The 13,842-nt window shown below is 43.8% G+C and overlaps 1 protein-coding gene across 1 annotated transcript in view; it reads left to right on the top strand.

Moving 5' to 3' along the window:
• Positions 1-13,842, top strand: part of LOC144684709 (excitatory amino acid transporter 2-like) — a 214,026-nt gene that overhangs the window by 131,716 nt on the left and 68,468 nt on the right. The window contains exon 2 of the mRNA XM_078548840.1: positions 10,583-10,725. Within this exon, the coding sequence (XP_078404966.1) occupies positions 10,593-10,725 (133 nt within the window). The 5' untranslated portion in view covers positions 10,583-10,592. The remainder of the gene's footprint in view (positions 1-10,582; positions 10,726-13,842) is intronic.

Genomic DNA, 13,842 nt, shown 5'->3' with positions numbered 1-13,842 from the left:
TAATGCATTAGCTACATAGACAGGAGAAGTATACAACCCGTGACAGTTGAGAGTGGTTCACTGATCCCAGAGGATGAATGGCACAGGGTGTATTAACCTCAGCAGGTTGTGATGGCAGCATTCTGTTCTCTAGTCAAAATGTTCTGGAACTCTTCCCCAAGTCTTCCTTCATCTTCCCTGGTCCATCTTCCACCTGAAGCAGGCAGCCTGACGAGGACTGCCCCCTGTCTCCGGGCACTCATTAATATACTTTATTTCTAGGAGCTGATAGTTCACCATAAGTCAATGATTTGTTTGAACCCATTTAGCTAATGAATACAGGGTGGGTACCCAGGATGTCAGGAAAGTCGTCTTCCCCCTGTTCATCATTAGTGGTCAAGACCCACATGCTGAGGGTCATTTGCTAGCCCTTCTCAGACACTAGTATAGGTAAAAAGGTACACAAGGCACCAGGACCCTCCTTGCTATCAGTTCTGGAATGTGTGCATCTTTGTTTTGCCTCAGGCCCTAGCTACTAAGAATGTTTTTTTGAAGAGAGAGACAGAAACAGAAAGCATACAACCTTTGCTATTGGATTACAATACAATGCTTGCTAATTCTATAAAATTTTAAGACACCATTTCTTACAGCTCCCCACTTTGAGAATGAAATATCCTTATTGACTAACAACTAATTTTTAGCTAACCTCATTATTTCTAAAGCATAAGCTCATTTTGCTAATTTCATGATTATATATCATAGATAACATACTAACACTACCAGAATTACTTGATCATTATTGACTTAGATTGGGACTCTCCTCATCCAGGTCGCCTCACTCAATGATGTTCCTTATTCTTTTGCATGAGTGCTGCTAATTTCTAGGCTATTAGCATATAAATATATACAATTAAACTAACAGATTATGCATGGATTTAACAGATTCTCCAACTTTCCTTTCACCGATACACACCTGGTGGATAATTCTTATTAAGCATTATTTCTCCTTAGCCTTCAATTCCAATTCCTTTGACTTTGCTTTAATTTTACTCCCTTGACTCCGTCTTAATTATCTCAAAGTCAGCTTCTCTATGGAATACGTGTCAGTATCTTGACTATTTAAAATGTTTTCTTACTCTTTGGGTCATATTAACGATTTCATGTTACTTTGTCAGGTAGCTGAGCATGTCTGGGGCATAACAAATCACTTCTGCACACTCACACCGGTGTCCCAATTCCTTTTTTAATCCTTTGTTGCAATTTCACATTTGTAAGTCATCTTCACACATTTCCTTATCTGTTGGGTGTGATTTTTCTTCTAAAGCTTCGATCTCAACATGAAGTCCACTTGATTATCTGCTGTAATATCCATACCAGAGACAGCATTGAACAGCTCCCTTTCACTCATCATGCTTGGTCGAAACCTCTCTGTTCTTTCCCACAAAATCCTCGTTTTGCATTTGTTGAAGGTTTATTCCAGGTAACCTTCTCAATAGATGAAAGAGGGTCTCTGTCTCAAGATCTTTGCTTTTCCTCCCCTGCACAGTCCCAATGTCTCGTGTGGTGGCTAGACTATCAAATTCAGTTCTCTTAAAAGTTTATTGGCAAGGTTACAAATATCTCCCAAGAGAAAGCTGTCAACTTATTAGTCTCATTTACACTTTCCTTTCACTACAATGTACATCAGCGCCAAACTGATGTATTCCATTGAACTACACTGATAGTGAGTTGTTATTCCAATTCCTAATTAGTATTTTGTCTTTTTTTCTAACACTTATCTCCTACCCTCAATTACTTCCTCATGCCATTTTACACCTGTAATAATTACCATCTTATCTCATTTATGAGCCCTGGAGAAATTTTACAGTCTAATAAAATGTTTTAAAATATTTTTAAAACAGCAATTAAGCGTCCTCACTTGGTTCCAGGTATTACCATATTTTGCTCATTTGTTCTTTCTTTTAAACAAGATTATATTTTCTCAAAAGTACCCACTAGACTGTACCTGGCATATATTTTTATTTCAAAATTAGCCCAAATTCAAATAGCTGACAGGTTTTCTTAATCTTTAATTTATTTCCCCAAAAAGAAGCATTTTTAATACCCAGGAACAACTTAGACTGTCATTAGGTTTTCTTTTGAAAATTTAATTATCCCCTTAAACATCAGGTAAATTTCCCTTTGAGAGCTTGAAATAGCAACACATGTAAATTATTTCATTAACTCCAATTTCAGAAACAATGATGCACGTGCTTGGTGGTTTTAAATGGTGTTTTTACATCAGGGACAGAAGTGCTTGCAATCAATTTAGATGAAACCTCGAGGTCTCCCAAACTCAAACCTGGTCTTGGAAGGTAACAAATGGAAACAAGTGGCCTGAATGGTTTAAACCAAGCCTCTGAAAGGCAAAGCCTTGAGTCCAAATTTGATGTCTGTCAATAAGTTCTTGAATTTGCAAGACTCCTGGGTCCCATGCTGTGGTATCCCATGTTACCCATTGTTACCCTGGGAACCTGTTAAAAAAAAACACAAACAAAATTCATTTTGGCTCCGCATTGGCTCCCCAATGTGTTAATAATGTCCAATCATATCTGTAACTTTAGAAACTCAAAATCTAGTAATGTCCAAATTATACATTTAGCAATACGCAAGTTGTGCGGTGAATTTTTTAAAAAGCAGCTGTCAGCAGAAAGGGTTAACTTCCCTACTTGTTTTCCAAGGGGCGGAGCAACCATTCTCAAATGTACACTTTACTTAATTTTTTTTTCAAGCTTCCCAATCAAAAGAACCAAACTCAATTTTAAACATTGCTTTTTTAAAAAAATTCTTTGCTATCTACATCTTTGCCCAAATTTTGGATTCAATCCCAGTTCTTTCGAAATCATTTAGCGTTTTGTCAGGCGTTTCTCACCCAAGATTTTCCTAGTGCAATCAGGATTTTAAGACCAGAAGAGTTAAAGAGAAACACCAGCTTCTTTAAAAGACAATGCTACAGTCGTACAGGCTAACTGTAAAAAAAATGACAGAATCTTTCCCAAATCTCTTTTGTTTATTCTTTCTCCTTTAAAACAGTTTTCAAGTTCTGATGTCGCTACTTCACCAAATTGGAAAGAAACAGTCAGTAAAGCAAGCCTTTAACTCGAATTTTAGCAGTTCTTCTCTAAATCTGGTACAGCTGTTTTAAAAAGTTCAAACTGGATTTCTGACAAACTTCTTCAAGTTTATCTTTATATTTTGGGAAACAAACTGTAGAGCCTTTTCACAGCTTTACAACTACATTTTAATTTATGTTGATGAAGAACGCCCTGCTTTTACAATGTGTTGGTGTTTTGAGTGTATGCTTTACTCTAGGCTGGGTAAGAGTACAGCTTCATGGGGTCAGGGTAAGGATCATGGATGATGGTGGTGGAGGTGTTGGAGTGAACTAGCATTAATTGCTGATGGCCTCCATTATAAACAATGCCGCCTACTGGTCTCGCACTACCATCGTATTTCTGCCTCCAGTCTCTCTAACTGCTGCTCTATAGGGTAGGGACTCCTCTGTACAGGAGGAGGGGAAAGCATGGCTCATTGTTACTGTCAGCCTCCACAATGGACCTAGTGTGGCAGTCATGGACACAGCTGTCCATGCGATTGCAATTAAAACAGTGCACTGGGATGCCCCTTCTCGGCATTAAGTTCTTGGGTGGTCCAGATTTCTGGCTAGTCAATGGGCCCTCAGTGGCGACTACCTTAGATTTTGCAGATGTTCGGGGGAGGTTACTACCGACCTGTTCCCAGACCATACCGGTGTAGAGTGCGAGAAGCAGCAGGGCCATCAACAGTGAGAGAGAGTGAGAGGGGCAGTGGGGTCATTAACAGTGAGAGAGTGTGAGAAGCAGCAGGGCCTTTAACAGTGAGACAGTGTGAGAGGAGCAGTGGGACCATTAAAAGTGAGAGAGAGTGAGAGGGACAGTGGGGTCATTAACAGTGCGAGAGTGTGAGAGGAGCAGTGGGGCCTTTAATAGTGAGAGAGTGAGAGATCATTAAAGAGCGTGGAGAGCAGCAGTTTGGTGAGTAGGATTGGTGAGTATTTCTAGTCTTTAAAGCAAAAATAAGGTCTTTAGTTTGTGTTTAGGTTTCTAGTCTTTTTTTTTCTTTTTTCTCTTTTTCTTAAAAATAACTTGATGAGTATAAGATCGATACTGGTGTGTAAAAAAAATTACAATAAAGTGTAAAGAGCAGGGATACTAGAGTAATTAATTAAGTAATTAAATATAACACGATAGCGATGGCAGGACAGGTTATGTGTTGCTGCTGCAGCATGTGGGAGCTGCTGGACACCAAGGTGATCCAGAGTGAACACATCTGTAGTACACGTTTGCAGCTCAAGGGATTTTGGATCCGAGTTAAGGAGCTGGAGACCAAGCTCCAGACATTGCACCACATCAGGGAGGGGGAAAGTTACCTGGACGCTTTGCTGCAGGAGGTGGTCACACCCCTCAGATTAGGTAATTCAAATTTGGTCTGTGATCAGGGACAGGAGGGTGTGGCTGCAGGTGAAGCAGTTATGGGGACCCAGGGGGTAGTGTTCAAGGAGCCTTGGTCCCTGCAACTGTCCAACAGTTATGAGGTTCTTGCAGACTGTGTGGGAAAGAGCGGGGACTGCAGGGAAGATGAGTGAACTGACCACGGCACCGTGGTACAGGGAGCCATTCAAGTGGCGGGAGGAAATAGGAATGTAGTAGTGGTAGGGGACAGTATAATTAAGGGGATAGATACTGTTCTCTGTAGCCATGAGCGTGAGTCCCGAAGGCTGTGTTGCCTGCCCGGTACCAGGGTTAAGGACATCTCCTCAGGGCTGGAGAGGAACTTGGAGTGGGAGGGGAGGGATCCAATTGTCATCGTCCACGTTGGTCCCAATGACATTGATAAGACTAGAAAGGAGGTTCTGCTAAAAGAATTTGAATAGTTAGGAGCTAAATTAAAAAGCAGAACCTCCAAGGTAATAATCTCAGGATTACTGCCTGGGCAAACTGGCATAGGTTAAATAAAGTCAAGGAGTTAAATGCGTGGCTCAAAGATTGGTGTGGGAGGAATGGGTTTCAGTTCATGGGGCACTGGCATCAGTACTGGGGTAGATGGGAGCTGTTCCGGTGGGATGGGCTTCACTTGAACTGTGCTGGGATCAGTGTCCTGATAAATCGAATAACTGGGGCTGTAGAGAGGGCTTTAATCTAAATAGGGGGGGAGGGTTCTGGAGAAGGGATACTTAGGCTAACAAAGCAAAAGGATATGGCAGGCTTGCAGGGCAGCTATTTAGGTAATGATACCCAGAGAGTGACAGGAAGGGACAGAGTGTACAAACATAAAAAAAGCATGAAATAGGGTCAAAGGGGGGGAAAAAGGGTAAAAAGGCAAAATTACTAGCTCTTAAATACAAGTAGTGGTTCCATGCTGCACTCTCCATAACCTCGCACTGGCAAGGGGGCACCCACTGAAGGAAGAGGATCTCGAGGCAGCTCCACAGGCCACAGAGGATGCATCCAGTAGTGAGTCAGAAGAGCAGGACGGTGAGGAGAACATTGAGGGCGTGGAGGCAGATCTCCCGATCCTTCAGCGAGGCAGGGACACCAGGGATGCCTTGATCCAACATTCCTTCAGCTAGGCTGTCAATGATTTGCTTCCACCTCATGCCAGAGGTGCCACCCCCATCCCGGATGTCTGAAATGACCCTTTCAGTTGGACCTAAAGTTCACTCAGTGCCTGTACAATAAAGTTTAGAGCCATTCACATCCAGCTTTAGATACTAGCGTGCCCTGCACCTACAAAACAAGTGTAGCATATTCAGGCCATTACGACAAAAGCAGAATTCATATCATTCTGACACTCACATCAGATAAACATTACGATACCTGGTGTTAATGCCCACACCAGTAAACATATAAACAATTGATCTCATTTTGACACTCACATCAAATGAACAGAACTATATCTGGTGTTAATGGTCACACCAGTAAACATATGAACAAAACATGGCAGAACAGAAGATCATCCGTGAACTGTCCCTCTTGTGCTCATGGTGACCCCCCCCCCCCCCTCCCCCTGCCAGTCCCTCGCTGGCAGCAGCATTCGAGACAGCCTGCTGACTGTGCTGTCCCGTTGGTCTTAATGACCTTGGCAATCGTCCTCCAGCCAGTGGAGCCTGTGCTGGCCCCGCCTAGGAGGGAGCAGCCAGCGCTATGGCTGGCATCTCCCCAGTCACTGGCAGAGGGGTGGAGGAGCTGCTGCCATCATCCAGAGCGCCCTGAGAGGAGCCCGCAGAGACAACAAGCAGCTTGTGCGCCAACGTGAGGTCGCTCTAGGCCTCCCTGCTCGCCATTGATCGACAGGCACCTAGCTGGGATATTGGGTACCTAAGCCATCTCCCACACTGGCATTGACCACCTGAGGTCAGTGCCTGTGTGATGGCTTGCAGGTCCAAGCGCAACCCCAGGAACCCCTGATTCTGTCCCTGGAGCTGCCTCTCCATGAGAGTCGCTGCTATCTCAATGGGGGAGACATTGCGCTCGGCCATGAGGGTCAACGGAGTGCACTTGCTCCACAAGGACTCCTCCACAACGGAGAACATGGCATGCAGACCCTCCATGGATCTCCGTCAGATCCTCCCACACATCCCGCTGGACATCCAGCATCTGCCACCTAATGGACAACTCCAGAGACTTATCATCTGCCTTCGACTCAGCATCGTCCTGGTCTCCAGCAGTCCTCCGACTGCCAGCACCCTGGGCACTCTCTGCCTCTGCCTGTACCTCAAGAGAGTGTGAAGTGCCCTCACCTCTGTGCTCCAACATTCTAGCCGTTGATCTAATGCCCATCGAGGTGCTGGTATCTGCACTGGTGCTTGATGCAGAGATGGGGTGTGACGCAGGTGCACCTAAAGCCCAGTGGTCCTCTGGCATCAAGGGTGGCTCTTTGGGTTCTTGTGTTCAAGTGCAAGCTGGGGAATCTAAGGGAAAACAACGACATGCCATTGGTTTAAGTCATCACACTGTCACTGTGAATGCCAGGCACCCAGGTGAGACAATGGAGATCTGCATCATGGTGCCATCGTCTTTCAATGATCAATGGGGACTCGAGGTTTGAGGCTCCCATTAATGATGAGACTACACAAGAATGTTTGCACAATCCGACACTCTCACCTCTGTGCTCTGCACTCTTACCTTCATCAGAGACCCCTGCCTCTCCACAACCAGCTGAACGAGGTGGGTGGTGGTTCTCCAGCTCCAAAGCATCCATTTTGTACCTCATTAAAATTAGGAAGTTTGGGAGGCCTCCACCTGTCCTTGATCTCTCGATGGTGTTATCACTCCTCTTCTCCTAAAAGGAGAGAGAAGCATTGATTAGTCCACTCATTAGTCCTGCAGTGCCATTGCAGCCTGGCCAACCCTACCTGAGGAACACCTCGCAGGGCACACCCAAGTCGTGGCCTCAACCACAAGGCACTCAGTCCAAGCAGCCAGGGCTCACTCCCTTGGCCAGATCCGCTGTCAGTGACAGTTGGCCCTCAGAGTCTAACGCCCCTGAGCCCCACGGGCGGACGGCCAGACCTTAACACTTCTCCACACTGATCCAATGCAACATGGTTCTCACCCTTGCCGAGCAAAGCAGGGCATTGCACCTTTTGCATCACTGCACCCATGTGCGCTGCACAACATCGTGGCCACTGACCTCAGCTGCCTCCTCCTCCCAGGCTTTTTTGGTCAGGTGCTGTGACCTTCTCCAGCTATCCCTGGGTATGCGAGTGTCCTGCCTGACACTGACCTCCTCCATTAGGACCGCGAGGCATTCGTCTGAGAAATGGGGGGGGTCGAGTGCCCACCTGACCTGCCTTCCCGCCTGACATCTCCAGCCGCTGGTGAGGCCATTGTTCCAGTCCCCTGGACTGACTCTAAAGATTCTCCCCTGGCAGCCTTGAGGGAGCTGCCTTTGCCGGTTATAAAGCGCCGGCCGGGTCGCCATTGACCCAGCGCCCGACAGGCTCCCGCCCCCGCCCGGCCCTTTCCGGCCATTGGGAAGACACGTTTCACGCTGGGCGTGAAATTAATTGGCTGTCCAGCGTGAAATCACATTTGCAACGTGACCACGACCGAGAGCGGATTCCAATCCGCTTCCGCTCCCGCCGACTTGGCACACACGCCAAGCATGAAATTTAGTCCCTGGCTTCACTTAATATCTACCCATACATGTTTAACTACAACTTAAGATTGCTGCTTCTCAAATTTCAAATCAATACCCCCTCAACTATTGTGGATCCAACATCTGACACCAATCTGTAAGGTTTTGGTTTGGGACGCACAGATACCTAAGATAACCAGTCAAGTATTCATAAGTAATTTTAAGGTAGCTTGTCAAGTTTATTAAGAAGCAACATTTCATATATGATGCATTAGCTAAATAGACAGGAAATATGCATGACCCATGACAGTGGTTCACTGAGCTCAGAGGATGAACATACAGTTGGCACAGAGTGCGTTAATCATATCTTCTGATGGCAGCATTCTGTTCTGCAGCCAAAGTGTTCGGGAACTCTTCCCTCAGTCTTTTTCCATCATCCCTGGTCCACCTTCCATCTGGAGAAGGCGGCCTGACGAGGAGTGTCCCCTGTCTCCAGGCACTCATTAATATACTTTATTTCTAGAGGCTGGGGGTTGCACCAATATAACCAATGAGTACAGAGCAGGTACCCAAGATGTCAGGATGGTCACCTCCTGCCTGTCCATCACTTTAGCTTGAGGTCACTTTTTAGTTTACCTCATGCTGAGGGTCATTTGCTAACCCTTACCAGTCACTCATATAGATGAAAGGGTGCACAAGGCATCAGAAGACTCCCTGCTATCAGTTCTGGAATGTGTGCATTTTTGTTTTGCCTCAGTCCCTGGCAGCTAAGAATGTTTATTCTGAAGGGAGGCAGAAGGGTTTACAATATAATGCCTGCTAATTCTCTCATAGTCTTAAAGACACCATTTTTTACATTACTGTATAAGAACACTGGGCCAGTTAGCTTGACGTCTGTTGTGGGGAAGTTATTAGAATCGATCATTAGGGAGGATATAGCTGGGCACTTAGAAGAGCTCAAGGCAATAGGGAAGAGTCAGCATGGTTTTGTGAAAGAAAAATCATGTTTAACCAATTTATTGGAGTTTTTTGAAGGAGTAACGTAGACGTACTGTACTTGGATTTCCAGAAGGCATTTGATAAGGTGCCAAATGAAAGATTATTACGGAAAATAAAAGTGCATGGTGTAGTAGGTAACATGTTAGCATGGATAGAGGATTGGCTGGCAGAAAGCAGAGAGTATGCATAAATGGGTCTTTTTCTGATTGGCAGAATGTGACAAATGGAGTCCCACAGGGGTCTGTACTGGGGCCTCAACTTATTACGATTTATATCAATGACTTAGATGAGGGGAGTAAAGACATGGTAGCTAAATTTGCAGATGACACAAGGATAGGTAGGAAAGTATGTTGTGAAGTGGACATGAGGAGATTGCAGATGGATATAGATAGGTTGAGTGAGTGGGCAAAGCTCTGGCAAATGGAGCTTAATGTGGGATAATATGAAGTTGTTCACTTTGGCAGGAAGAACAAAAAAGCAGAGTATTACTTAAATGGAGAATGGCTGCATAATTCTGAGGTGCAGAGGGATCTAGGTGTTCTAGTACACGAGTCACAAAAAGTTAGTATGCAGGTGCAGCAAGTAATTAAGAAGGCTAATGGAATGCTATCCTTTATTACGAGAGGGATTGAACATAAAAGTAAGGATGTTATTCTTCAGTTGTACAGGGCATTGGTGAGAATGCACCTCGAATACTCTGTGTAGTTTTGGTCTCCTTATTTAAGGAAGGATTGAAGGATGGAAGGAAGAAATGCATTGGAGGTGGTTCAAAGGAGGTTTACTAGATTGACACCTGGAATGAGCGGGTTGTCTTATAAGGATAGGTTGGACAGACTGGGCTTGTTTCCACTGGAGTTTAGAAGAGTGAGGGATGATTTGATTGAAGTATACAAGATCCTGAATGGTCTTGACAAGGTGGATATCGAAAGGATGTTTCCTCTTGTGGGTGAGTCCAGAACTAGGGGGTACTGTTTTAAAATTAGTGGTCACCCTTTTAAGATAAAGATGAGGAGAATTTTTTTCTCCCAGAGGGTTGTGTGATTTTGGAATTCTCTGCCTCAGAAGGTGGTGGAGGCAGGGTCATTGAATATTTATAAGGCAGATGATTCGTGTTAGGCAAGGGAATTAAAGATTTTCAGGGTTAGATGGGAAAGTGGAAATCAAAACACAAGGAGATCAGCCATGATTTTATTAAATGGTGGAGCAGGCTCGAGGGGCCCAATGACCTACTCCTGTTCCTATTTCTTATGTCTAACACTGGTGTTTGAAAGCGGCAGCAACATGACTTCTATTTAGGGACCTGTACTCGCAGTATCTTGGCCTACAACAATGCATCATTGGTGTGTCTATAATGAGCAGTTTCCCTGAAGCATCTGTGAGCATGGATATAGCTTTGGCTGGTGTTCCTTCTAAATGTGACCAAGTGCCCGCTTTCTTTCTCACCCAGAACCACCAGCATGCCCAAACAAGTGGAAGTGCGGATGGACGAGTGCAACCTGGCTCCCGAGAAACTTAACAGCAAACTTCCATTGTGGAAGCGGCTGGGAAAGAGTCTGAGGAAGAACCTGCTGCTGACCCTCACAGTGTTTGGTGAGTGTAACTCAGATCGCTCACCACCCTCCCAGCCACCTGGGAGAGATTTGGGGGCAGGGGTGGGCGTGCAGCATGGGGAGCATTTTAAAGAATAATGGTCAGACTTTCCTACTTGCAACTAATGAAGTAATACTGTAATGTTCAACATGCATAATTACAACAGGGCAAAATGTAATCAGCAAAACACATGGATATTTCCAACTGGTGAAAATCAATCCAGATCCATATGGAAATTATTTGTCCTGCAGGTTTACAACTTTTAGTGCTGTGCAAAATTTACCATCGGTTACCTTTAGTTTGTGAACAACCAGTTACTGTTAGCTTTAAAATGACCAGTTAACATTGCTTCATGAACCACCAAGTTTTTATATCCCAATTTGTTAACCTCCTATTTTAATCTCACATGTTTCTTCTCTCTAGTGTATGTTACTGTTGCCCTCTCTGTCCTTTCGCTCTGTTTTTCTGTCCCGATATATGGCATTTTCCATCTTTCTTTCTCCTAGTATCTGTAAATCTCCGTCTTTCTGATTTTCCTTTGTTACTTTTTCTTAGTATTTATTGTCCCTCTTCTTTCTCAGCTTAATTAAGAAAGTAGTGATAATTGTTACATGTCTAACACCTCCTGGACCCTTGAACTCCACATTCCTTCTGTACAAAACACTCCTCCGCTCTCATTCCCCTGAACACTGTCCTGTATAAAATCCTCCTCCACTCTCATTCCCCTGAGCCCTGTCCTGTATAAAACACGCCTCCACTTTCATTCCCCTGCCTGTTTAGCAGTTGCAACCCTTTGGTCTTCAACATGGATTCTTATTACAGAAGGTAGGGAGTTTTTAAATTCTTCCGAGAGAATGGTCTCTCTGAGAACTTCATAGGTAGTTTCAACTCCTAATGCTTGTATCCACCTGTCAAAACTACTTTGCTTAATCCTTTCAAATTCAATGTAAATTTTCCCAGGCTGTTTTCTTAAATCTCAAAATTTTTGTCTGTATGCTTCAGGGACCAACTCATGTGGACTCAAAATGGCCTTTTTCACCACATCATAATCCCTAGAAACCTCCTCTGACAGCGAAGCATAAATTTCCTGTGCTCTACCTGTCAATTTGCTCTGCATAGGCAATGTCCAATTTTCCTTTGGCAAGTTCACCTGTTTAGCTATCTTCTCAAATTAAATAAAGAATGCTTCAATATCCCTTTCATCAAATTTTGGAAGAGCTTGTACAAATTTAAACATCTCCCCGCTGGGTTCTGATCTGGAAATAAGTCCTGCCTCACCTACTCATGTCTCTTTTTTAACTGCCAGCATTCTAAGCTAGAATTCTTTGTCTTTCTCTTTTTCTCTTTCTGTTCTTTCCTGTTTAAGTTTATGTTTCTCCATTTCTAACCTCTCCACTTCCAACTCCCTTTGAAATGTTCTCTCTCTTTCCTTTTCTTTTTCTTTCTGTCCTTTCTGCCTGTTCCCTTTGGAATGTCCTTTCTCTTTCTTTTTCTTTTTCTTCTGCCTCTAATTCCAATTTGTTTATTTGTAAGTGAATTTGAGCCCATTCCAATGAACCACCACTTGGAGAACTTGATCTCTCGGGTATTCCTTCCAATTTCAAATGCTGTGCCATCTCTTCAATTATCTTTGCCTTCCTAGCTTTGGCAGGCAATCCTACTCTTAATTTACTTGTCAATTCAATTAACCTGGCTTTTGGGCTCCCTTGTAAAATTGTCAGGGACATCCCTTCCACTTGCAGGAGAGCTTTAGCAGTTTCCAGTGCCATCTTATTTTTGACAGTACAAACCTGGTGTCTCCTTTTATCTTTTATTACTTAATAAATCTACACCCAAATCGTCATTGTATTTTGTTCCAAAATATCCCAGACCCGAGCCCCCAAACTTTGTCACGACTCACGGGGGATAGTGCGCTGTAATATCAAGCCCCACTGTTCCCCAAGCTGCGACAAATGTGAAAAGCTTGATCAAACCACCAGATTGCCCCAATTCTACCTAACTGTTTAATTCAGGTTAGCAGAATATGAGCACCAGGTTTGTAAACTTAATAAGTAACTAACTGTTTATTGATCAAACTCATCAACCAGCAGCAAAAGAAGGAAGTATGAACTGCTAATTTCTAACACTATAACTTAAACTCTATCCCCTTCTTAAATCCCTATACACACATATAAGACACATCAGACCCACAAAAACATGGATTTTAGGGGTGCGATAAAACAGTTCAATAGCATCAATTCCAGACTACAGGATTCAGTGGGTTGATTTTGATCTATGCCTTCCAAATTCCTTTCAGTTCTTGTTGATGACACGAGGTGGTCTTCTAGCACTTTCAGTATTTAGTTCACAGGTTGAGCACTTGCCTTTCAAAGTCTCTAAGGTGATTTTCCCCTTTGCCTCTTGACAGGGGTTTTCAAAGAGAGAGCAGGATATAGAGACATGAGAAGAAAAGCCAGCTAGCTATTATAATGGAATTACTGGAATCTTCCACACACAGGAGAAAGAGGTTTTAGGTTGTGTTCCTTTCAGACTAGGAGTTACTCTGCCCTGCTGTCACATAAAACCTGGTCACTTGGTCAGGAGCCAATTAAAATGCTGTTGTCAGGCAGTTCCCTTGGTCCAGGACTCCTTTCTGGCACCATCCTGTTTTTCATGGCACACTCTTTTCCAGGACTGCAACATTGTATATATCTCTCATCCTGTTTCAATGGACATGTCTTTCAACCTGTGGCCATTGTAATTCTAATCCACAATCCAACAGAAAATAAAAAGAAATGTTCTTTACAATAGCCCAACAGAAATAAAAAGATATGTTCCTTACACCTGTATAAAACGTTCTTCTGCTCCCATACACCTGATCCCTGTCCTGTATAAAACACTCCTCTAATCTCAGACTCATGAGCTCTGTCCTGTATAAAACACTCCTCCATTCTCAGACTCCTGATCACTGTCCTGTAAACAACACTCCCGCACTCTTATTCCACTCATCTCTGTCCTATATAAAACACTCTTCTACTCTCATACCCCTGATGCCTGTCATGTATAAAATATTCCTACACACACATACACCTGACCTCTGTCCTATATAAAACCTCCTCCACTCTCATATCCCTGATC

This window comes from Cetorhinus maximus, chromosome 9 (assembly GCF_964194155.1).
Source record: "Cetorhinus maximus chromosome 9, sCetMax3.hap1.1, whole genome shotgun sequence".
NCBI classification, from domain to species: domain Eukaryota; kingdom Metazoa; phylum Chordata; class Chondrichthyes; order Lamniformes; family Cetorhinidae; genus Cetorhinus; species Cetorhinus maximus.
Note: the sequence above shows the minus strand (reverse complement) of the source record. Positions and strands in the feature narration are given on the sequence as shown.